The sequence below is a fragment of the Phyllopteryx taeniolatus genome, chromosome 6, assembly GCF_024500385.1.
Source record: "Phyllopteryx taeniolatus isolate TA_2022b chromosome 6, UOR_Ptae_1.2, whole genome shotgun sequence".
Taxonomy (NCBI): domain Eukaryota; kingdom Metazoa; phylum Chordata; class Actinopteri; order Syngnathiformes; family Syngnathidae; genus Phyllopteryx; species Phyllopteryx taeniolatus.
Genome location: NC_084507.1, coordinates 5,309,683 through 5,334,831, shown reverse-complemented (window position 1 = coordinate 5,334,831; position 25,149 = coordinate 5,309,683). Strand labels below are relative to the sequence as shown.

General features: G+C 40.9%; 1 protein-coding gene across 2 annotated transcripts in view; it reads left to right on the top strand.

Annotated features, from left to right (window-relative positions):
• Positions 1 to 11,652: 11,652 nt before the first annotated feature.
• The window catches only part of me1 (malic enzyme 1, NADP(+)-dependent, cytosolic), an 86,042-nt gene continuing 72,545 nt past the window's right edge, over positions 11,653 to 25,149 (top strand). Inside the window, exon 1 of one of the 2 annotated variants that reach the window (XM_061776623.1) lies at positions 11,653 to 11,867. In XM_061776623.1, the coding sequence (XP_061632607.1) occupies positions 11,736 to 11,867 (132 nt within the window). In that variant the 5' untranslated portion in view covers positions 11,653 to 11,735. The remainder of the gene's footprint in view (positions 11,868 to 25,149) is intronic. The other variant, XM_061776622.1, reaches the window with a different exon arrangement.

Sequence of the window (25,149 nt, the reverse complement as noted above, 5' to 3'; positions counted from 1 at the left end):
TCATTTTCTGGTCCTTCTACTGGAATTAAGTGTCTCAAAAGCAAAAAAAGGGAAACCCACAGAGTTCATCCTGAATGCTCACTTAACGCTACATCACTGAGGCGTGTCGTCATGCACAATAGCAGTTTGAATTGTGATGCCTAGGATGACTTTAGAGGACTTTTCCCCCCGAGGTTTGAGGTAGGATTGCAAATTGTGCTAAATATGCAAAGTGCAATAAACATGTAGTCGGTTCTTACGATTGAATTAACCTCCACTTGCCGAACAAGCACTTTAGTGCGAGCCTCATTCTGTAAAACATTTTACCAAGAATTCATGCCGTTTCCTAAGCCCTAGTTAAAAGATCTGTAGCATGTCTGCACTGAGACCTGAGAACTGTTTTGACGAGCACAATTTGACATTTATCCCTGACTGTTTACAGTGACGATTTGGAATGAGGAGGTGATTTACCCTGCTAGAACTTGACACATGAGAGAGGAGAAGGTGCAGATAGATCAAGGTATTTGTTCAGATGGTTAAATGATGTAATTGAAAAAGAATTCCCTCTTCAGATATGCTGTTTTTTTTTCCACAATCCTCTTGATTTCACTTCAAAACATTATTTTCATTCATAGCCATTGGAATGATTGCACTTGCAGTATGAGGCTATCAAGAGGGGACAGTACTGTACAAATAAATTGTGCGGTAACAAAATCATGTTTGGAATCGAATAGAAACACAGCCAGAAAACAATTACCGGTTGAAATATTACAAACCTTAAGGTTAGGGATGTCCAAAGTATGGCGCACTAGTCGGTTTTTACCTGCCCATGGCTTTTTGATATTATTTTGTGGAAACTGATGATATTTTTATGATTATTATTGTTGTTGTTATTATTATGATTATGCCCTGCAATCAGAATCTGAATCAGAATCATCTTTATTTGCCAAGTATGTCCAAAAAACACACAAGGAATTTGTCTCCGGTAGTTGGGGCCACTCTAGTACGACAACAGATAGTCAATTGACAGAGAAACCTTTTGAGATATAAAGACATTGAGAAAAACAGTCACTGAGCAATAAAGGGTTGCTAGTTATCTGGTAATGCCGGTACATTTATTTATTTTTTTGACAATTGTGCAAAAAGATGCACAGTCCTCTAGCACTTAGAGCAGTTCGAATGACTAATCTCGCAATAGTCTGGTGCAATGACCATTGTGCAAAGGGCGCCGAGACTTCAAGGAGTGTATGCATTTTAAAGTGATGAGTAGTGCGATAATCTGGGACAATGTTGATTGTGCAAATGTTGCAGATACTCCTCAGTTACTGTGCAAGTGGGGCAGATGCTACTCTGGCATGAGTGCTCAGTATTGTTCAACAACAGATATGCAAATAGTGCAGCGTGGCGAGACTACTACAGTGAGTGCACGAGTAATATATAATTGGCCTGACAGAAATGTGACAACAAACTCAGAAAGAAAAAAATTGGCAGCATGTTGCAATGGAATTATAAGTTAGCTGTTTAAGAAGTTGATTGCAAGAGGGAAGAAGCTATTGGAATGTCTGCTAGTTCTAGTTTGCATTGATCGGTAGCGCCTACCTGAGGGAAGGAGCCGGAAATCCCAAAAACATGCATGGTAGGTTAATTGAAGTCTCTAAATTGCTCCTAGGTGTGAATGTGAGTGCGAATGGTTGTTTGTTTTTGTGTGCCCTACGATTGGCTGGCAACCAGTTCAGGGTGTACCCCGCCTCCTGCCCGAAAATAGCTGGGATAGGCTCCAGCACGCCAGCGACCCTTGTGAGGATAAGCAGCTTGGAAAATGGATGGATGGATGGATGGGTGGATGATTTTAACAGATTTAATCCGTTAAAACTGAAGCAAGTCAAAGTGGGCCTCACGTCCTTCAATTTTTCAGTATTTAGCCCTCAGTGGAAAGTTTGGACATACATTCTTTAGGGTCAAACAGATTACATAAACACACTTTACAAATAGTTTAATGCCTTAATCTCCACTCTTTCCTGGAGGAAACAGAGGGAATTTGCTGTTGCTTTAAATGCAACTATGTTGGGAAGCTTCACTGTTTCTGTAGACAAACTGGGGTTTGCTGAGTTTTGAACTGGTTCAGTTCAGTTCTGTTTTGCAAAACCCACCCTAGCCACTACACTGTGATTTCATCCTGCCGTCATTCTGTATGACACACCTTGATTTGTGGGCACAATTAATATTTAAAGTGGCTAAATCATTCTCACATGTTCCAGCATGAATGGAATGCAGTTTCTCCACTCGAAACGGCAGACTAAGGAATATTTAACCACTTTGATAATGCATAGGAGCCTCAATTTATATAATAATAATAATAATAATAATAATAATAACAAAAACAACACCAATTAAAATAATAATAATAACAATGATATAATAATAATATGATCATCATATTATATTCAGAGGTGCTTGCTTTTAAGGGCTAGATGCCTTCATGAAATGATGCTTCAAATGGTCTGAGAAGAGAAGAGAGTGCGAATTGGACCAACGGTCATCACTTACTAGACGACCAGTCTTGCCATGGTAACTGCTAAGGAACACTGAATTGCTTAAAAAGATGTACTCAGCAACAGATGTTTTACTAGTGTTTTTTGGCAACACAGGCCACAAATCCTCACCCCTCCAAATTGATTGATGGAACGAGGGCAATGCAATAAAATAAAAAAAATAAAAAACTACACAGTAAAAAGTTCCCATGGGTGGCTTCTGCTATTGAAGGTATGATTGTATTATATTAAGAATTGTTAATTCACTGGATGAGTTTACCTTTTAGCTAACATGAGTAGGTATTATTGAGAAATCAACAACATCAAATACATGTTGCATGCAAACAAGGAAGTTTGTGACCTCACCGAGACCATATTTCAAACGCTTGTGCGGCACCCCGTAAGACATCAATTTCTTCTTAGATTGTTTTTATGCAAGATGCATCAACTGATTGAACTTTGTTTTGTAAAATGGTTGTAATTGTAGTAAAAGAATGAATAAGATAATTTAATCAAGTGAAACACTTGCAGAGACTGCACAATGTAGGCTTGGCACAAAGGTTTAAGGTTCTAATGTTGTCCTGAGGACATGTTCAGGTTTTCCTTTAATGAGTCTAGCCCATTCTGATCAAGGTCGTTCTTACACGACACGTCAACTCAGCTTTCTCTAATAATGCAAGACTGGAAAGCCACAGCTTAAACTTGTCCCTTTTTCCACTTTTCCAAATACGCAGGCTCAAACAGTGGGACACTATGACTAGACATCAATGAAAGAGTTCATTGATTTGGGTGGTTGGGGGAAGATCCTCTATGGATCCAGAGGAAAGAGAGAAAGAAAACGTGACAACAGACTTGGAAATGCAGTATCCCGTAAATAACATCCATCCTTTCCCTCTGCTGGTACTGTTGGTCCTCAGTAGGCGTGACACCTTTTTGACCACGCTCTGTTCAAGGTCCCACCGACAGAGCAATGGCAAAAACATTCAACAAAGCTTGTTAAGGCGGCACGGTAGGCGACTGGGTAGCACATCTGCTTCACAGTTCTGTGGACCCGGGATTCAATCCCGGCCCCACCTGTGTGGAGTTTGCATGTTCTCCCTGTGCCTGTCTGGGTTTTCTCCGGGCACTCCGGTTTCTTCCCACATTCCAAAAAAAATGCATGCGAGGTTAATTGAAAACTCTAAATTGCCCGTAGGTGTGAATGTAAGTGTGAATGGTTGGTTGTTTATATGTGCCCTGCGATTGGCTGGCGACCAGTTCCAGGGTGTAACATGCCTCTCGCCCAGAGTCAGCTGGGATAGGCTCCAGTGAGGATAAGCGGTGTGGAAAGTTAATTAATCACCTTGGTGTACATATATCCATACGCTAGTTTGTAAAGAATATCCTCCAAATAGTCGTCCACATACAGAAAGAGATATGTTTTCATCATTTATTTAATCCAACAAAAACTGATAATTGCAGGTATGCAAAAGTATGTGAACCCTCCTATTCGTAGCTTGTGGCGCCTCCTTTTGAAACCATTACTTCAACCTGACATTAACTGTAATGACTAACCAGTCTCTCATATCTTTTTATGGGGATTTTTGCCCACTAGTTCTTGCAAAAGTCAGCCAGTCTGTTATGCACCAACATTCAGGTCTCGCCACAAAATTTCAATTGAATTAAGGTCCAGACTCTGCCAATTCACAATACAAATCCTCTTTCTCTGATGCCCTTCCTTTGTACTTTGTACTTCATTGTCTTGTTTTTTTAAACCATTTGCATCCCAGCTTCAACTCCCTGAATGATGTCAGGAGATTCTGGTCAAGAATTTCTTAATAGGCCTGGAAATTCATGGCTCTTAAGATACAATTGAGTCGTCCAGTTCCAGAATACGAAAAGCAGCCCCAGACCTTCACATTTCCACCATCGTGCTTCATCGTTGGGAGGAAGTTCTTTACTTCATATGCAGTGCTGGCTTTTCTCCGAGCATGGTGGTTTTGATTGTGACCAAATAATTCTATTTTTTATACTCATCTGTCCAGAGAAAGGACTTCCAAAAGGCCTCTGGCTTCTCCAAGTACTCTCTGACAAAGTTGAACAGGGCAGATTTGCCCTTTTTGGAGAGCAGATGCTTCCTTTTAGGAACACTCCCATAAATGTCACGGCTATTCAATTTTCATCTAATAGTAGACGGATGCACATTTATCTGAGGTGCTACCAGAGAACTCTACAACTCTCCAGAGGTGATGTCTAGGTCAATCTTTACCTATTGTTTCCACTCCTTGTTGTGTTTTGTGTGTTTTGAGTTTAATAATGAAGTCATCTAGGACTCGTATTTCATAAAATGTAGCAACCTTTAGATTATGAGACTGATAAAAGGTTTCTCGTCGCTTTTCCTACATGTTACACATCTAAAAAGCAACGCGGTGCCCTTTACGAGACAAAAATAGCTTGATTTATAACGTTAAGCATCAAATCACGCTAAATTGGAAGCAACGCAGGCGTTGCTGCTTCGACGAATTTATTTCTTAAATAAATTACGTTTTATCGAAATGGCAATATATGCTACACTTTCATCTCATTACTAATTAGTGAAGGCCAAACCCTTTCCCAAAGAAGTCTTATTTCATTGGTCTGCTTAAATGATTTAATAAGCACCCAAATGTTGAGCCCGTGTCTTTTAGCTGCTGAATTTAACCAATGTAGTTGGGGGTTCACATACTTTTGTGTCATGGTCTGTGTTTTGGTTTGGGCTGGGTTTGGTGTTGTTTCATGTATTCCTGTGTCCCATGTTTTTCATGTCTTGTGTGCTCATTTCGTTATTGTGTCCACCTGTTCTCGTCAACCTTCTACATTGTGTCGACCAATCAGCTCCCTCCAGCCGCTCGTGTCTTGTCCAGGTGTTCCTCATTGTTTCGCCAATTTGTGTGTATTTAGTTGCCTGGTTTCTTTCAGTCCATGTCAGTTCATCGTCATTGTCACGGTCTGTGTCACCTGTCGTAGTTGCCTGTAGTTTCATTAGTCATGTCTTGTTTCCAGTTTTAGGTTTGTTCAAGTGTTTCTTTGTTACTTTGATTATCAGTTTTGGGACTTTGTTTAATTTGCTTTTTCCTTGTTTGCCTTTTTATTTGGAATAAAAAATAATTTTTGAGACTTCTGCCTTGCCTGTCTGCTTCCCTGCACTTGGGTCATCCATGTTTTGCCTTGCCTTCCTTGCCTTAAAAAAAACAAACCTATGTGACATTTTGCACCCATACATTTAAAATTTGTTGTGTGTAAAATTTGTTGGATTAAATAATAAAAGTATATCTCTTTTTGTGTGTGAGTCTACTATTTGGATGGTATGCTTTATAAATTGGGATTTGTATGTACAGTATGTTTAACAAGGTTAGCTTAATGTTTTTTTTACAAAAAGAGTGACCATGTCAGGGGTGTTCACAAACTTTCAAGCTACACTGTACGTGGGATGAAATGTGTGACTTTTCAGTGTTTACGTTTGCCATTTCTTTCTGAGCCCCTCTAGGAATCATCAAATGATGGGAAGGTTGTTCTGGGGCAGCCACAAAAAGGTAATTGAGTTTCAAGTTGAGTAGCACATTCTAATGATCATTTCAGAGATTAAAAGGTCAAAGAGCTTCCCAGAGGTGAGTGCTTGCCAGAGCAGTTTTAATTTAACTCATCTTATTGCCTTGTACTTTAACCTTTATTCCCTCTCACCTTTTGATTCACTTCTGCACAGTCATCAACGTCCTAAACAGAGCTTTCAATTCAACAAGAATCTCAATCTTTGATCTAAGTACACCACAAACCTGTAAAATGATATGTTGTTTATATAAGCAGATTTCATTTGTGATTTGTCTCAAAGGTGATCATAAGAACCATCACATATTATTAAATTATATATATATATATATCTTACAGGCCTTTAATTTTTACATTGCTGAACAATTATTCTTTGAAATCCATTCATGTTCATCTTAATGTCATTAGAAATTAAAAAAGGAACCCAAAGTCTTTATTATTATTTTGTTCAATCCTCTTCATTGCTTTCAAAAAATTAAACACAGAATACTCAGGTAGTCTCTCTCTCTACATCTACATCTACTTTTAGGTCTTCGCCGTGGTCGCTTTGTGTTCATCCATCCATTTTCTGAGCCGCTTCTCCTCACTAGGGTCGCGGGCGTGCTGGAGCCTATCCCAGCTATCATCGGGCAGGAGGCGGGGTACACCCTGAACTGGTTGCCAGTCAATCGCAAACAAACAACCATTCACACTCACATTCACACCTACGGGCAATTTAGAGTTGTCAATTAACCTACCATACATGTTTTTGGGATGTGGGAGGACACCGGAGTGCCCGGAGAAAACCCAAGCAGGCACGGGGAGAACATGCAAACTCCACACAGGCGGGGCCAGGGATTGAACCCCGGTCCTCAGAGCTGTGATGCAGACGCTCTAACCACTCGTTCACCGTGCCGCTTATATATATATATATATATATATACACCCCGAATTCCAATGAAGTTGGGACGTTGTGTTAAACATAAATAAAAACAGAATACAATGATTTGCAAATCATGTTCAACCTATATTTAATTGAATACACTACAAATACAATATATTTAATGTTCAAACTGATAAACTTTATTGTTTTTAGCAAATGATCATTAACTTGGAATTTTTATGGCTGCAACACATTCCAAAAAAGCTGGTACAGGTGGCAAAAAAGAGCCCCACCACTTCAACCTCATATTGCAAATACATGTACTATTATCTAGAGCGCTCTGAGTGGAAATCCCTTTTCTCCCCCTTACAGCGACACTGCTGGCTGGATTTGTTTCAATGCCGTGAAGCAACGGGGTAGAAATTAACATATAATGACTTGTGTTGGCTGATATCCTGGGTGAATTTCCTTTTCAGATGGATAAATAGTAGGCTGTAGGTTCTTTATGGAAGCCTTACACACAGTATCCACTGTATTTGGCGAGACACATACCTGTTGTCTAGTAGTCTTGTCTATAGGAAAACCCAATTTTCTGCATCAGGTAAGCAGTTCGGGTTTTGGTGGGCATGAACACCATGATAACAAACAATTATTAGTTAGATGGCATGAAGTCCATTGAAATGGAAATGCTTTTTCTCACTGCTGTATATATATAAACATGCTGTATAGACACCCTATTGACCAAGTTGACATATCCCAGGCAGCCCTGTGGCCACTCCATTCCCTTCCTTGATAGGAACATGAAGATTACACTGTCTCAGAGTGCTTCCCAAATCTCTCCCAGCATTCCGCATGCTCTTCAACTGCCAACTGGCGTCCTGCCTAACCCTGCAAAATAACATCCCGCTCCTGATAGGGAAACAGAAGGCGAGATGTTTACCATCCAGATGAGACTTTCAAATGAAAGAAAGTAAGAAACCCTGATGAGCAAACCAATCAAGTCAAATCAAGTTATTTTGGAACACATCGGAGGAATACTATACATTCACGGTTCAAAACATTTGGTACACCTGTACAATCTAATGAAATCCAATACAACAACAGGATAAAATGGATTCATAAATACACTAATATTTAACTTTTTGAGATTGCAAGGGAGGAAAAATACTCAAATTGGGCCCAGTTGTTGGCATGCATGTACCCTGCTACTTAAGCAAAGTTCTCCCATTATCTCAGGGTGCCTTCTCTCGACTGCATGTTTTACCTCCTTCCACAGATGTTTCGTACAATTAGATCAGGGCTCCTCAGAATAGTCCAGTGATTAGTTCTTCACCATTCTCAAGTATTTTTAGATGTGTGTTTGGGGATGAAGTTTGTATGTTTTCGCCACGCTTGTGTGTGTGTGTGTGGGGGGGGGGAGGTGTTGCCTCCCACATGCTTCCTCCCAAATTCCCCAAATATGCATGTTATGTTAACTGAAGACTTTAAATTGTCCAAAGGTGTGAGTGTCAGGGTTGGGTTAGGCCCTTACCTGTTCAAATGGACAGAAGCTTTTTGGCTTGTCAATGCAAGTATTGGCAAATTCCAGCATGTATTTCATTGACCATTGTGGATTGTACTTACGTTAATGGAAGGGGACCAACAATTTTGCCTGCGTACTGCAGAAAAGAACACTGTATATATGCTTTTTATATATCCATCTATTTTCTGTACAGTGTGTCCTCTTTATGCTCACAGGTGAGCTGGAGCCTATTCCAGCTTACTTTGGGCGACAGGCAGGATACTCCCAGGCCACTCGCAGTACTGTTGTATACCTGTATATACAGGCACATACATCTTGATTGCTCTATTTCGCATTCATTGTGGGTCACATCAACATTTTCCAAATACTTTTGGCTCTAACTGTGTTTTCCACCAACTATACACCATTGCCATAAGCTCAAATTCACCACAAAATCATATTCCAAATGGTCTCTCCCAGTGTCAATGACCTCATTGTATTGAGTTGATTGAAAGCTAAACTGGTCACACAAGTTTAAAATGTGGGAAATGTGTAATATTGAATTGTGTTCTAAGACATAAAGGTGTGGAATGTTTAAAATTGAATTGCATTAAAAGATATAAGCGTGATCTGGTTGGGTGTGGATTTGTATCAGTCACCTGACTTTCCATATTGTACAGTACAGTACAGTATACCAATGAATAACCTTTCTCCTAAACTGAGCTGTACGCTCGTGCTTGTGAGCTTGTGGCTGGCTAATGTTGCATAACAGCTGTAACTGTGCCAAGCCCGACCTTGGCTTCAAATATCCTTGTGTCACATACATATCGTGCCACACAAAAGATCTTGTGCTCGTAAGAAATGTCACTCATCAGCGTTAATAAAAGCAAATTTGTGATAACGTCTGTCAATAAAACCAATATTCTTACTGTTGCTTTGCAAAAAGGCAAACTTTTACCGAGTGAATTTATCTTATGTCTAGTGAAAACATTATACTGTACTTATTTTAAAAACGTTTTAAGCAACACAAAAAGAGTTGTTTTAGGATACAAGATATTATTTTAAGAATCGTACGATTTCACCTCATACTAGTTTGATTGGCAGATTTTTTTTTAAAACTTATTTTAGGGAAACAAAAACATCTGCCAATTAGGTATGAATTGACTCGATAAGATTCTTAAAATAAGATTGTTTTTAGGAAATAATCATTAACTTCGCATTTTATGGACACGTTCCAAAAAAGCTGGGACAGGTGGCAAAAAAGACTGAGAAAGTTGAGTAATGCTCATCAAACACCTGTTTGGAACATCCCACAGGTGAATATGCTAATTGGAAACAGGTGGGTGCCATGATTGGGTGTAAAAGGAGCTACCCTGAATTGCTGGGTCATTCACAAGCAAAGATGGGGCGAGGTTCCCCTCTTTGTGAACAGGTGCGTGAGAAAATAGTCGCACAGTTTAAGGACAATGTTCCTCAGCGTACAATTGCAAGGAATTTAGGGATTTCATCATCTACGGTCCATAATATCATCAAAAGGTTCAGAGAATCTGGAGAAATCACTGCATGGAAGCGTCAAGGCCGAAAACCAACATTGAATGCCCGTGACCTTCGATCCCTCAGGCGGGACTGCATCAAAAACCGACATCAATGTGTAAAGGATATCACCACATGGGCTCAGGAACACTTCAGAAAACCAATGTCAGTAAATACAGTTCGGCGCTACATCCGTAAGTGCAACTTGAAACTCTACTTTGCAAAGCAAAAGCCATTTATCAATTACTAGACTGGCCTGGCGGCACGGTGGCCGACTGGTTAGAGCGTCAGCCTCACAGTTCTGAGGTGCGGGGTTCAATCCCCGTCCCCGCCTGTGTGGAGTTTGCATGTTCTCCCCGTGCCTGCGTGGGTTTTCTCCGGGCACTCCGGTTTCCTCCCACATCCCAAAAACATGCATTAATTGGAGACTCTAAATTGCCCGTAGGCATGACTGTGAGTGCGAATGGTTGTTAGTTTCTATGTGCCCTGCGATTGGCTGGCAACCAGTTCAGGGTGTACCCCGCCTCCTGCCCGATGACAGCTGGGATAGGCTCCAGCACGCCCGCGACCCTAGTGAGGAGAAGCGGCTCAGAAAATGGATGGATGGATGGATGGATAGACTGGCCTGCCTGCAGGACAGACCCATCTCCCATTGAAAATGTGTGGTGCATTAAGAAGCGTAAAATACCACAACGGAGACCCCGGACTGTTGAACAGCTGAAGCTGTACATCAAGCAAGAATGGGAAAGAATTCCACCTACAAAGCTTCAACAATTAGTGTCCTCAGTTCCCAAACATTTATTGAATGTTGTTAAAAGAAAAGGTGATGTAACACAGTTGTAAACATGACCTTGTCCTAGCTTTTTTGGAACGCGTTGCAGCCATAAAATTCTAAGTTAATGATTATTTGCTAAAAACAATAAAGTTTATCAGTTTGAACATTAAATATCTCATTTTTGTAGTGTAGTCAATAAAATATATGTTGAACATGATTTGCAAATCATTGTATTCTGTTTTTATTTATGTTTAACACAACGTCCCAACTTCATTGGAATTGGGGTTGTAGATGAACAAATTTCCACATCATGAAAATATTCACATAATAATAATTTTCTGACAAATGAAGTCCAATTGGATGATTTCCCACAGCACCTCTGATGATCGCTCACAGCACACTGGTTGTACAAGAGAGGGTCAAACCCAAGGCAAGCATGGAGAGAACATACAGTATAACGCCACACAGGTAGGCCGCAGCTGAGATTTGAATCCTCAACCTCGGAGCCGTGAGGCAGACGTGCTAATCACTACTCCACGCTACCACCTGTACAGTAAACGGCATAATTCTACTACTTGCTTCATTTTTTTTTTTAATGCCATGCAATGGAAATTCAATAGGCTTCAAATATTTTTTTCATTTCGTTAGTGTGAATTATACAGTGGCCTACTATAATTCGTTGTGAATAAATGATGTCATTTAGATATTGCCAACCTCACTAAAACGAAATGGCGCCTGTTATAACAGAGTATATTTTTCATCAGTCGTTGAATGAAGGGTACTTTATTTATTTTTTTGCTCGTCGTCCACCCGTTGCTATGGTGACGGGCAGACAACACAACGCAACCAAGCTCATGAAAGACTTGCGCGGTTCCAATAAAGTGGTTTGTTGATAAGAAGCGCAGTGATGAGCCTGCTGCGGCTGACGCGCGCTCACATCCACTTGTTGCGTTCACGGCAGTTGTTGCTATTTAAAGCGACCACAACAACATGGCAAACGTCGCTTTGGCGAGAAGGGAATCCGGCGACACGGAGATGCACAAGTCCGACGACAACAGAAGAGCCTTCGTTTACACAAAGAAGAGGGGCTATGAGGTTACCCGGAACCCTCACCTCAACAAAGTAAGTGTGCTGAGGTCGCAAAGAGGTTAACCGACTTTCTATGTAGCGCAACCCTGTGAGCGCGTGCTGGCGCGTTCAGTGACTGTAGGAAGATTGGGAATTTGCTACAACGATCAAATCGTCATGGACATTTTTTAAAAATCGCTACAAATCATTTGCAACAAGAGAGCACATTATATTTCAGGGTTCAAAGCCTCTCTGAACTTTGTTGTTCGCAGTTGAAAGTAGATGAGAACTTAGCTGGATGTATATGTGCGTGTTCTTTTAGTACTCTTAAGATATCAAACCAGTGTTCACGACAGACGCAGCAACTGTGACCGTTACGATAGCTGTCTTTGAATATTTTCATTGAAATGTCACTGTAACAAGTCTACTTGACTCTTGGGGAGCAAGTGAATTCAGCATTAGCGAAAGGGTTACGTATCAGCTTTAGGCACTATATTTAGATTTAAAGAGCCCAACTTCCGGTGGAACATACACAGTGTCAATGTCGCCCTGTCATGTAACATTCACTTAACAGTGTTGACGCTTGACCTTATAAATGACCGGCACACACAAACATTTATACATTCTACCGGGGGTGTAAGATGAAGTCACCGTGCCGCCTGCAATGCAGTATTTGTAAATATGTCGGGTGCAACATGTTATAATGATTGTGTTTTCTCTTAAAAAAAAATAATAATAAAAATGCGGAACTAGGCTGGAAGGGTGCCTCGTCATGCTGACATATGTTGAGTCAACTGTCATGGTTTTAATAACAAAAGAGGATGACGCACATGTTCTTATTGTCGAGAAAAGGCTTCTCACTAAACCTTTATTGTTTGCAGCAAACGCATATTGAACAATAGTGTCCTTGGCAAGTGTTCTGGTGAATTCTCCGGTTTTGTGTAGCACGATGAGGGCCTCAGAGGTCATTGGTCCAGCTTGGAGTGACGCGATCTCTGTCCGTGGTGCTGACTGACCACACACACACACACACACACACACACACACACACACAAAACAAGACTATTCACTATTCCAAATGTTGTCTGGTGCTTATTCATTAAGACACTGGTGTCCAAACTGTGGCCCGTGGGCCATCTGTGGCCCGCCGTACAATTTTCAACAGTCTGCGCCATATCCTAAAACTTACATTTGACATGGCCCACAATGCTAGTTTAAAAAGGAATGGAGTTGAGCAGCTTGAAAGTGTGGGTTTAAAAAAAAATTGATGGGTTAATTCAAATAAGATGATTCAGTTTCAGAAGCAAATATAGTTTTCTCCACTTGATTTGTGAATATATCGCATTAATGATACTCAAGTAACTACTTTAACAATGGTCATCTTACTATGGGTTGCTCTTGTTTTGGTCCTGAATGTGGAGGGGGTATTCGGCTCCCGTTCAGTGCAGGGTGAATCTATTCCAGAAGGATACATGGCTGCTGGCCACCCCAAAATGTTGAAAAATCTTAAACTGTTGGGCTCATCACCTTTAGCAGAAATCTGTAACGTAGCATTTTTTTTATTTTTTATTTATTTTTTTTATTTTCATTTTTTTTTTTTTTTTTTACAATAACTATAATACAGTGTATAAACAAAATATAATTGTTTGAGTGATTGATTTTAGCATGATTTTAATAAAGCCAAAAGATTTTCAAAGCGGGCCCTTGGCATCCTTCCATTCTTGCGGCCCTTGAAGGAAAAGGCTTGGACACAACCGTATTAGGAGGTACCCACACACAGGCAAGCTCGTGTGATTTCGCCATACATGTGGTGGTCTAACAGGGAGGGCAGAGATGAACAGACAAACCAATGGTGATAAAAACATGGCATTCATGGTAGATTGCAGCTATGGTCGGTCAGTTGTACAAGTCCGTTAAAGGAGCTGCCGGGATTGAAGTGATACGTTAAAACAGTGGAGCTCAAACAAGCCAGAGTGTGAGTGGTGCTGATCTGTTTATCTGCACAGAGCCCCGTTTGTTTACAGTTAATGACTCCAATCCTTAAACCACCAAATGTTGCAAATGAACCCTTTTTGTTTATGTTCCAGAACTAAAGTGAGTCCAGTGTTGTGAGTGAGGTGAGCCGCCTGCTCACATGCTACGGCTAATAAGAACACATTAGGACTGCAATTGTTCTCCAGGTGTGCCCGCAGTGTTACAGTTAGCAGGAAACTTGATGGATTTCATTTTGGTGGTAATCAAGTGGAAGTCATGTTCTTGGATTTATGCCGAACGGAATTTATTTTTTGAGACACTAGCTCTCACTGATGATTTTCTTGTAATTTATATGCCATCTAAACACAATGCACATTTTCAATCAGTTATGCAAATATTAAGTGCTAGGACTTGGACAAATAGATGGTGGTCAATTGTTGACCCGGTTTCTATTACTGTATATCTATGGTGACCATATTGCATTACGAAGGACAACAGTCTCTAGCTGACCTCTCACCAACTAATTTAAAATCCTATTGTCCGATGCAACTATATTTTTAAATTCTACATGTGGCGCAACAAGTAACAAAGTTTAAATAGTCAGATTAGATACATTTGGGTAGTCTTGTTTTGTTAAAACTGATCACTGTAATGCTTCGTGGCAGAAGGTAGGTAAATGCCATTCAGGTAAATGCCTGCAGATTGCCCATATTGCCCATATCAGAAACCGCTCCTTAGTGGAACATTGGGTAACAATTGTGATTTGTCTTACGTCAAGTATAATTTTCTATTCAACTAAAGATATATACAACACACAAAGTAATCGTCGCAAGTAATTCTCACCCATCAAGTGACAGTTGTTCACACTTCACATCAATGGTATCGTCTTGCATTTGAGATGGTCTATCATTTTCACTTTCCACTTGCTACTAAATTTGAATTCTCTCCTCCATTCTCAATGCTCCTAGTTTCCTACTGTGTACTGTATATACAGCAGTAATTGCCCCATGTTTTTTTTTTAACCCTTGCACTTGGAGAAGGAAAAGTATTGCTTTTCTACATTTAGGTGTTTATTTTTGTGTAAACTGAAAACATGCAATAAAACAGGTGGATAAAACACATTAAGAGTTCATCTGGCCTTATATAAATCCATATTTGCCCAAGTGATTTGATTTGGAACAGTTTTCCCATTAAACTATAAGTCTGAATGTTTGGAGTAGAGGTCAAACTGGATATTCCTACGTTCTGGTCCTGTAAACTGTTTGTTTACATCTCAATTTACACTCCAGGGCCATGAATGAACCCACTGTTCAAGAATGCTCTTAAACAGTGCTTGATAGCTTGACCTAATTCATGTAGAAGGCTGGTTGGTTTACCACTTCGGATGTTACATGCTGTTTTGTCTCTTTTAATAGAAACCTTTTATGACCCTTGCTCTAGGATTGAGGCTTTTGTGTCAAAAGAAAAACGAGCCTCTCCTCTACTTTTACTGGCTCAGTGTTTCTTCGTGCAGTCTTGAAAGTGAATGTTATATCCACATTTTATGCTTTTAATCCCACTTAAAAGTTGGCCATTCGACTGAGCTCACAATTTTTAATGTTGACTGGGATTGATCATCATTTTGTACTAGTCTTTATATGTTTTATTCTTAATTATGCTGGCGTTTCATAGCCATATTTGCTTTTGCTGGGAGGTGGCTCTGTCAAATCAAAACCTCCTCAGCGGCTGTGACAACTGCTCAGGGTTTTGAGTAATGGGTAAAAAAAAAAATGCATCCTTTGCAGCCAGGTGAAGCCTCCACTGTCAGTGCTGTGCCTGAACTGGGCCTGAGGAAATTGGAGTAGCAGGTCGGAAATGACTACTAAAGCATGTTAGTGGCCAGGCACAGGCGGGCCTCTGTGGCTCAGGCAGTGGCACATTGTTGCCCTCCATCTGATTTCAGCGAGCCCTGGGGATGAGGTGTGTTTACCTCACCCAGGTCAAGTCCACTTCAACCTTAAGAGGAGCCAGTCACAGCACAACCTGCTAATTGATGCTGAGGGAAGCAGCGCTGAAAACAGCCTATCCTCAATTTGACAGGCTATGATTTCCTTTTAATCTCTGCACACACACTATACATGCACACTGGGCAGTGTATGTGGCCACAGCTTCACATCGCTCTTTGGTTAACTTTGCCTCCTCCCTCTCCAGAGGGGGAACTGGATATAATAGATGTGTTTTGTGTGTGCTTTCTGTGCAATAAAGAGATGAAGTGGGTTGCGAGGTATAGAAAGGGTTCTCTGTGGTGAGGACGAGAGCGCTGGCCACGCTCCACAGACGTCCTCTGTCTCTGTGCTTGATCACACATTAATGAGGCATCTGTGTGAATCGCAGCCCTCACTACGTCTCTGACGCTGGTTCCGCCTGCTACTGCTTTGAAAAATAACAACAACAACCTCTATAAAAACGCTTATAGCAGCAAATCTGGGATGCTGTTTCACCTGAAATGCTGAACTGAGTGTTGGGTGTCACCGACCTACAGATCCCCATCTACTGACTATGTACTGTACTGTAGATGCCCATAACTAGTGCATCGAGTAATAAAGGGTGCAGAGAGCTGGGACAGCTGCTTGTAGGCCTGTTTAATAGTCAAGATCTGTGATTTAAAAAAAAAATGTTACTTAAAAAGATGACATTTATACATTCTATCTGCAGCAAAATCCATCTAATTGCTTAGATGCGCGCTGACAAAAGAATCGGAAAATTTAAATTGCAGCCAAATATTAACTCCAGATCTGATTAAGTGTTTTGATTTGACATTGTGATCTGACCCCGCATAGATATAGAAAATTCCATTAATAATTGACAAGAGATGATATAAATTCTGAATGTATATACTTAGGCCCATAAGAAAAAATAAGGCATTTGATGACTTTTAAGAGAAACATTCACGGAAAGAAATCAAGTCAATGTATGACAACTGTGGAAGAATTGTTGCAAAAAGCAGATTTATATATATAATGAAAAAAATGTTTGTTCTGATTACCTTGTTAGATGAAATACTTGAATTAAGAGTCTTAAAACTAGTGTATCTGGTTTGGCACTGAAGACGTGACGTATGCTAAATACCACAAGTCCTGATTAGCCACTACAGCAACTGGAAATCATTAGACTCTCATGTTTGTTACTTTGGTTTGGCTGCGACATTCATCAACTATTGCCCTCAGATTATTCACCAGGACTGAATTTTCCTTTACACATGGCCAGCATGCACAAGTCTATGAACAAACAACATACAGTAAATTTGCCGACTTACCAAATCTGCAAAGGAAAAATAACTTTGGCTGAAACATCGAATGTTTGGATCGAGACATGTTCGGCAATTGCAGTCTCCATTCCAGTGATTTCACATACGGTGAAACTCTGAGGAATGTTTCATTTCTGAAATGGGGAGTGAAAGCAGGAAGCACTGGAGGGTTGGTATCAATCTTCTCAGAGCAATTTGCAAAGACATGATCTTGTGGAAGTGATTTTTTTGTTTTTTTTAAAGGTCATCCTATATATGGAACTTCGACCTCGTTCAGACCTGTGAAGGTGAGTGGGACAAAAGATTCCCTCAATTGTGAGTTCAACTCTGAGTTACTTACTTTTTACTTCAAATCCAGAGGGAGCCAGTTACGTTTTCCCCACTGAGGACCATGGCTTCAGATTTGGGGTGCAGCTGTAGATCCCCCATTGAATGAAGCCAACAGGATCACATCATCGGCAAATTGTAGAGATGAGATTGTCAAGCCACAAAAGTGAATGTCCTCCACGCCTTCTAGCCCTATGCCTAGAAATTATGTCCACAGAGATAGTGAACACGATCGATGACACATGCAGCTTTGGTGGAGGCCTTCTTTCACCAGGAATTACTTCCACTGGTGATAATGAAACTGCGATTGGCTGGCGACCAGTTCAGGGTGTACCCCGCCTCTCGCCCGAAGATCGCTGGGATAGGCTCCAGCACGCCCGCGACTCTAGTGAGGAGAAGGTGTACGGAAAATGGATGGATGGATGGATGGATGGTGATAATGCAAACTGTTGACCCAGAGCAGTGGGACTTGTCAACCCACACCTCACTCAATGGACTACAGTGCTTAGTGTAAATGTGCTTTCATATGAGCATGTGGGTTGTCCCAGGTGTAGCCAAGTGTTTTAAGTTGTTAACATTGGTTGCCGGTGGTCAGACATTCCTCTGAAGGAGTGGGGTGTGTCGACCAGAAAGAAAGCACATCCTCGTTTCCCCCCAATAACCGACACCCAAATCTTAGGTAAATCACAGTATATCGGGCACAACATAACATGAAACGAAAGCATGTTGACATATATGTACAGTACATTAGTTTTAATAGCAGACACAGGCTGGCCTACAGATAGAAGTAATATGATCTGTCTATCAATTCAACTGTTCACACAAGCAAAGACTTCATCCAAATAGTACAAACTCCCCAGGTCAGATTTTTGTCTTTTTGTAAGTCAGTCCTCATTCATGTGAGGACAACAGCGAAGCCATTAGCCTTGTTCAAAAAGACACAGGGAGACAAGACACTCTAAGCCTCATCGCCTTCCTCTGAAGCGCTTCTCAAGCATTCCACCTTTCTTTTTTTCCTCAATGCTTTTTTTGTTTAGAATATTCGAGTGATGCAGGTCTTGGACTCTCTTAAGAGACACAGATGCAAGGATTTCAGACAGTATTTAGTTTCAGTATTGGACAAGGCCACAAAAGATTGCAGCAGTGTGGCTGATGCTGTGTTGATTGAGATGTTTTGTAGCGTCTCATAAATGTAGACTGACATAAGAATAAATCACTGTAATTGGATTACTTCAAAAGGAGTGTTCGGTATTTATGTTTTTGGGAGAACATCACATAGAGTATGTTATTGCTCTCACTGCCTGGAGTTGTGACTACTGAAGCACTGTGTATTCAATTAATTGTGACACAAACAATGAAAATGTAGTGAGACAACTAAGAGATTGAGGTTGACTGACCTGATAGCCACACCCACTCTAGAGTCCAGGAGACATTTACAATAGATTTGAAATGCATGCTCCGGTTAGAATACGTCACGAGCCTATACAGTAGTTACCTCAAAGTCTTGGTGAATGGGCCTATTATTGTTTCTTCACAGTTCTGTAGTACTTTGACCAGGTGTAAAATAAATTGGTTTTATTCATGATTATTTGTCTTTGAAAATGTATACCATCCACAATAATAAATAAATAAAATCTTTATTGGGCACGTTATAGCTACTTCTAAGGCAGTGGTACTAAACCTGGGTTCAATCCAACCACAGGGGGTCGGTAAGTCAGTCTCAGGGGTTTGACGGAGGACAAGACACACACAGTGTTTTGTAAAATAGGTACCACATTTTCACACTGCGCCTACCAAGGCGCAGTGCGCTGTCGGCAAAGTTGCGCAGCGATGCTCAAGGCAGGGTGTTTGCCGTCGCGGCGCTGTGCCTCGAGCTCTAAAATGTTCTACTAAGCGCACTAACAGCAATACTACTTACTAGATACGCCAGTATGCTGTAGCAGCCCAGGTAAGTTTCCTGCCTACGTGGCGGACATGTTGGTTGGGGCAAATAAATATGAGTTTGCTCATTTTGCAACCGATTTTCATAAGGCTCACATTTTTTGTCTACGCCAAAGCGTGTGTCTTATCAATGGAGAACATTTAAAAGAAGAGCCCTAACATTTTTTTTTGTTTTTTACCTGTGAGGGGTTATTCCAAGTTCCCTTGTTCCGATTTTACGACGCTGTGTGCCACCGTATGCAGCACAATGTGCAGGCATCCTTGGTATTTTGATTTTCATACCGTCCACAAAAATGGAATTTTTTGCCCCCAGTAGCTTTCCATCGTAGGTACACAGTCCCTACCTATTCTTCATATCTATAGTGACGGCTGCCTCATAAAGATAATTGTGAATTTTTCAACAGGGATTGGGAAACTTGTGACATAAAGTCAAAGTCAAGTGTCATTTGAAGACAGTCCTGCCTAGAACACGCCCTGCTCAAATAAAACTGGCTGCAGGACATGCGCCAATGCAACATGATTGGCCGCCTTATCCCTGTGGGACACCCCCTACTGCTTCTAGACAGGGAAAGAAGGATGTAACTTCAGTGTGGCGACACTTCTATGAATCCCACTAACCCTAACATACCCTAAACCACCCATAACCCTAACCTTAACCAAAGCAAACATCCATCCATCCATCCATTTTCTGTACCGCTTATCCTCACTAGGGTCGCGGGCGTGCTGGAGCCTATGATTGTTCTTATTTTGTACAAATGTAATGCATATTTTGAATGGTTCTCATTTCATCTGCGTAGCCTGCCCTTCCCGCAATCCAGGAGCCAAGCAGCAGGGCATGTCCTGCCAAGAACAAGAGTGGATTTCCTCATAACGAGATCAATGCACTGCTGTAATTAGCGGGTGTCGGCCGAGTGCTTTGTCGAGTCTTTGTTGATTACTGTGTAACATTGTTTTTGGATGGTAAAAAAAAAGTATTCTGAAAAAGTGCAGGGGACATGTTCAACATGTCCTCCCCCAAGCTTTTCTGTATCCTGAATATGATAAATTGTAGAAAATGTATGGAGAGATAGATATAATTAGCCACTAATACACTTGACAGTTTCATTGACAAATCTGTTAGTTCTCACCTGAACAGGGGCACTGAGTGCTTAAGCACTACTGGTCTTTATTAAGGTCTTTAGTCAATGTTTAGACTCGAAGGTTGAGAGAGTTGAGGATTCTTGTGAGACTTGGACACTTTCCCAGGAACACTCAGACTCCGAAGGGACCAGGACTGAGGAGGATGAAAAGGCCATCTTAAAAGGATCAGCTGCATTTGAGGAGTGCTACATATGGCCCTTACCTCCACCCTCTCAAGGCTGCCCTCCCTAAGTCAACAGCAGCTCACCTTTCAAGGCTATTTGACCAACAAACTTGTCTGTGCATTCACAAGTGGACACTTTCTGATTTGAGCAGGTCAGCTATTGCATGTTTGCTCAGGATGAGGATTTGAAGACAATTTTGGGTAATAGTACACCTTTGTATTGCCAGTGTGGCCAAGATAGCATGACTCATGACAGTAAGAGGATAACAGCATCATCCTATGGTGCTTGCTTTTTGATCACAGATGCAGTCATAGTATTGGTTGAGGTGAAAGGAAATCCTGTTTTTTTTTTATTGATTTTATATTGGAACCTCTTGATTACACATTTGCACTAGATTTATGGGTTGTGTTTATTAATAACTTTACAACTACCATCTGTCATAGGTTATGTGATGGAGTTCTAAATTTCTTTCTAAATGATTGGAGCTTAGAATGGTAAATGATAAACACATTGTATATTTCTACAATAATAATGCAAAGCAAATGTATTTATATACTGTAGAGCATTTCATACACAATGTAACTCAATGTGCTTTAAAATAAAGAGAAAAATAAAAATCAGCTTAAAAATAATTTAAAAAAGAGAGAACAAATCAAATTTAAAACAACATACGGTGCAGGAAAGATAATTTAAAAGTGGAAATGTTCTAAAAAGCATGAGAAAAAAATAATTTTTAACCTGGACTTAAAGACATTGACACTTGGAGCTGAATTCTATTCTGATGGCAACTTATTCCATTTGCCTGCAGCATAGCAGCTAAAAGCTGCTTCACCATGTTTGCTTTGGACTTGTGCTTTGTTATCTGATCTGAGTGAGCAGATCTCAGAGCCTTACTGGACTTGTAATCCATTAGAATGTCTTTAATGAATTCTGGACCTAAACCATCTATCCATCCATCCATCCATCCATCCATCCATCCATTCATTTTCTACCGCTTATCCGAGGTCGTGTCGCGGGGGCAGTAGCTTTAGCAGGGACTCCCAGACTTCCCTCTCCCCAGCCACTTCATCCAGCTCTTCCAGGGGGATCCCAAGGCGTTCCCAGGCCAGCCGAAGGATGTAGTCTCTCCAGCGTGTCCTGGGTCGTCCCCGGGGTCTCCTCCCGGTGGGACGTGCCCGGAACACCTCACCGGGGAGGCGTCCTGGAGGCATCGGAATAAGGTGCCCCAGCCACCTCAATTGGCTCCTCTCGATGTGGAGGAGCAGTGGTTCTACTCTGAGATCCTCTGGGATGACCGAGCTTCTCGAGCCTTCGAGTCCCACCTCCTGTGTCCATTTTTTGTTTTCATCATAAGGGGTCGTTGAGCCGTTCTTTGTCTGGTCCCTCACCTAGGACCTGTTTGCCATGGTTGACCCTGTCAGGGGCATAAACTCCCAGACAACTTAGCTCCTAGGATCATTGGGACACACAAACCCCTCCACCACGATAAGGTGACGGCTCAAGGAGGGGAGGACCTAAACCGTTGAGTGATTTATAGACCAGTAGCAGAACTTTAAAGTCAATTCTAAAGCTTACTGGGAGCCAGTGTAGAGACTTTAGAAGTGGAATAATATGTTCTGATCTCTTGCTTCTGGTTAGAATCCGAGCTGCAGCCTTCTGAATGAGCTTCAGCTGTTTAACGCTCTGTTGAGGGAGTCCAATCAGAAGACCGTTACAATAGTCAAGCCTACTTGCATGGATGAGCTTCTTCTGGCCTGCTTGGCACATGCAAGCCTTCACTCTGGATATGTTCTTCAGCTGGTAGAAGGCTGTTTTAGTGATTGATTTTATATGAATGTTGAAAGTCAGGTCGGAGTCCATCAACACACCAAGGTTGCAGACTTGTTCCATGGTCTTTAAAGAGAGCGATTCCAGGTATTTACTAACAGGAATCCTCTTTTCTTTACTGCAAAAAACAATTATCTTGGATTTGTTGTTGTTTAATCAAAGAAAGTTTTGGCTCATCCAGTTATTTATGTATTTTAGACAGTGACACAACACCTCAAAGTCATGGAGACACTGCTAGATATAACTATGTATAGCTATGATAGTCAATATTGAGGTTCTGAAGAATTTGACCCAAGGGTAGCATACACAACTTCCATTTAGGAAGCAAGTTGGCTAAAGAAAATGGAAGCATAGTGCAAAGCTCAGAGTGAGCGACTTCAGAAATATAAAGTGGGTACGGAAAGTATTCAGACCCCCTTAAATTTTTAACTCTTTATATTGCAGCCATTAGCTAAAATCATTTATATATATATATATATATATATATATATATATATATATATATATATACATACACTTTTTTAAAAATATCCAATAATTATTTAAATATTTAAAGAGCCAGACGATGTGCAAGACGCCCTCTTACACATCGTGCCATTCAAGCCAGAACCACCACTGCACACAAGCACTCTGTTTGGTTGTAAAGGTAACGTTACCTGCAGATCACTGCGCAAGACCTTTTGCACTTGTTTTACGAGATGAAAACAGTAAAGCCTCAGGCAATGGATTCCTAGCCTCGCGATGTGATCCAGAGTCCTACAACCGATGTATCTAAGGATTCCTGGCGGATTTTGTATCAATAGTCTAGTCTGCTGCCGATACAGTCATATCTCTTGCCTTTTCGGATACCAGGTCGCATCGGTTAAACGTTCCCAACCCTAGTTTTTATGTATCCTCCACGTATGACGACAACATGACAAGCTGAAGAGTTGGCAAGAAGTTGACACCACAATGAAGTTACTAGATAATCTAAAAGTAAACTTAACATTGTCTTCTTACGTAACAGGTCTGTCCTCCAACAACGTCAGGTATAGATTTTATTAAGACTTCAGGTTTGGCGAAGATGGCTCTTGATCATTTAACGTGGTCAAGTTTCGTATACTTAGCAATCTGTACAAAATGACTTATGAGCAACATTTGCTCTCTGACTCTTTAGCCTGCACTTCCTTTGGGGCTCTGAAACATTTGTAGGTTGAGGCATTGTTTCTATTTAACCATACTAATGATTGATGGTGCCTTTTGTGACATCCATGCCCAACAGTTTCCTGTGCTTTATAGAAGTTGGACTGAAAACACTTTGTGATGGGTGGTAAATTTTTAGCTAAATAGCCAGTTGACAGTTCCAGAAAACATGATTCCCTGAATATTTGGAATTTTTCAAAAACCAGTCTCACTGAAAGAAACACGGAGAGAAAAGTAATCATGATAATAAGGCTTATGCTATAGATTCGTATTCTGACGTCACGAAATATTGCATTGCAATGAATAAATATAATAAATTGCATTGCAGTCTTCTTCCAGAATTATCAGGCCAAATTAGTTGCAAGATTTATAGTTACTTATAGTTAAGATTGCACCAATACCAGTATTGGTATTAGTGCTGATAATGTACGTCTGTACCCCCCCACCCAAAAAAATAAAATAAAAACTCAGATATTACGATTTTAACAGCCTGACATATACCTTCCAGGCAGGTGGAGAATAAACCATGTCAGCTGTGTGGAGATACTTTAAAGTAAACACGGATGGTAATACTTTGTTAGCCGACTGCAAATTTTGCTCTGTAAAAGGATTTGGAACTCCGCTCTGGCGGCAACAGAGGCGGTAGGCACTCTGGCAAGCATTGAGTTTCTCAAGCCCCGTCGCCTTCTCCACTCCACGCTACTCAGCTCCGGCCGAGCCAGCCGCGCTCCCGTCACAAACCTGTGGCAGAGATGACCCTTGCCCTCTATTAGTCAATTAAATCAAGGTTCTCCTGTATATGTATTATTTTTTAGGCTTTCATGTTTTAAATAGTATAGTGTCATCATTTTTATACCACAAAGTCTAAGCACCACAAGGTAATGTTTTCACAATGGTGGGGATCGATATTTATAAGCACTATTAAATTTTTTTTTTTAATTGAACTTGCGGACAAGTTGCTTGCTAATTGGTAAGAAAGACCTACCATGTTATAAACATGCAAAATACTGTATAAACACAAACTAAAACTGGCCTGCACACAAAAATCAATATTACAATAGCATGTAGAATTGTTACGGCCATCAAGAAAAAAGAAGTATGAAATAGACCCCAATGTGAAACTGGTAACCCCAACCTGCAGAACTTGACCCTGTAATCAGATAGCATTGGTGAAGAGACTGTAAATGGGTGTATTATTTGGATAAGTGACACTGACACAGATCCTGTGTCATCCTTATGGTATGATAGCAAGATATGTCATCAGTAAATTGATGACGTATGGAAGCCATGCCCACACGTCTCCCTCGCTGTATGCCTAAGTGCTTCCCAGAAAAAAAGCCAAGTGATGAATAGAGGGGAGTCCCTGATGGTGTAGTGGTACACTCGCCTGACTTAGGTGCAGGCAGCGTGGGTTCAGTTCCCACTTAGTGACGGTGTGAATGTGAGTGCGAATGGTTGTCCATGTCTATATGCGCCCTGCGACTGACTGGCGACC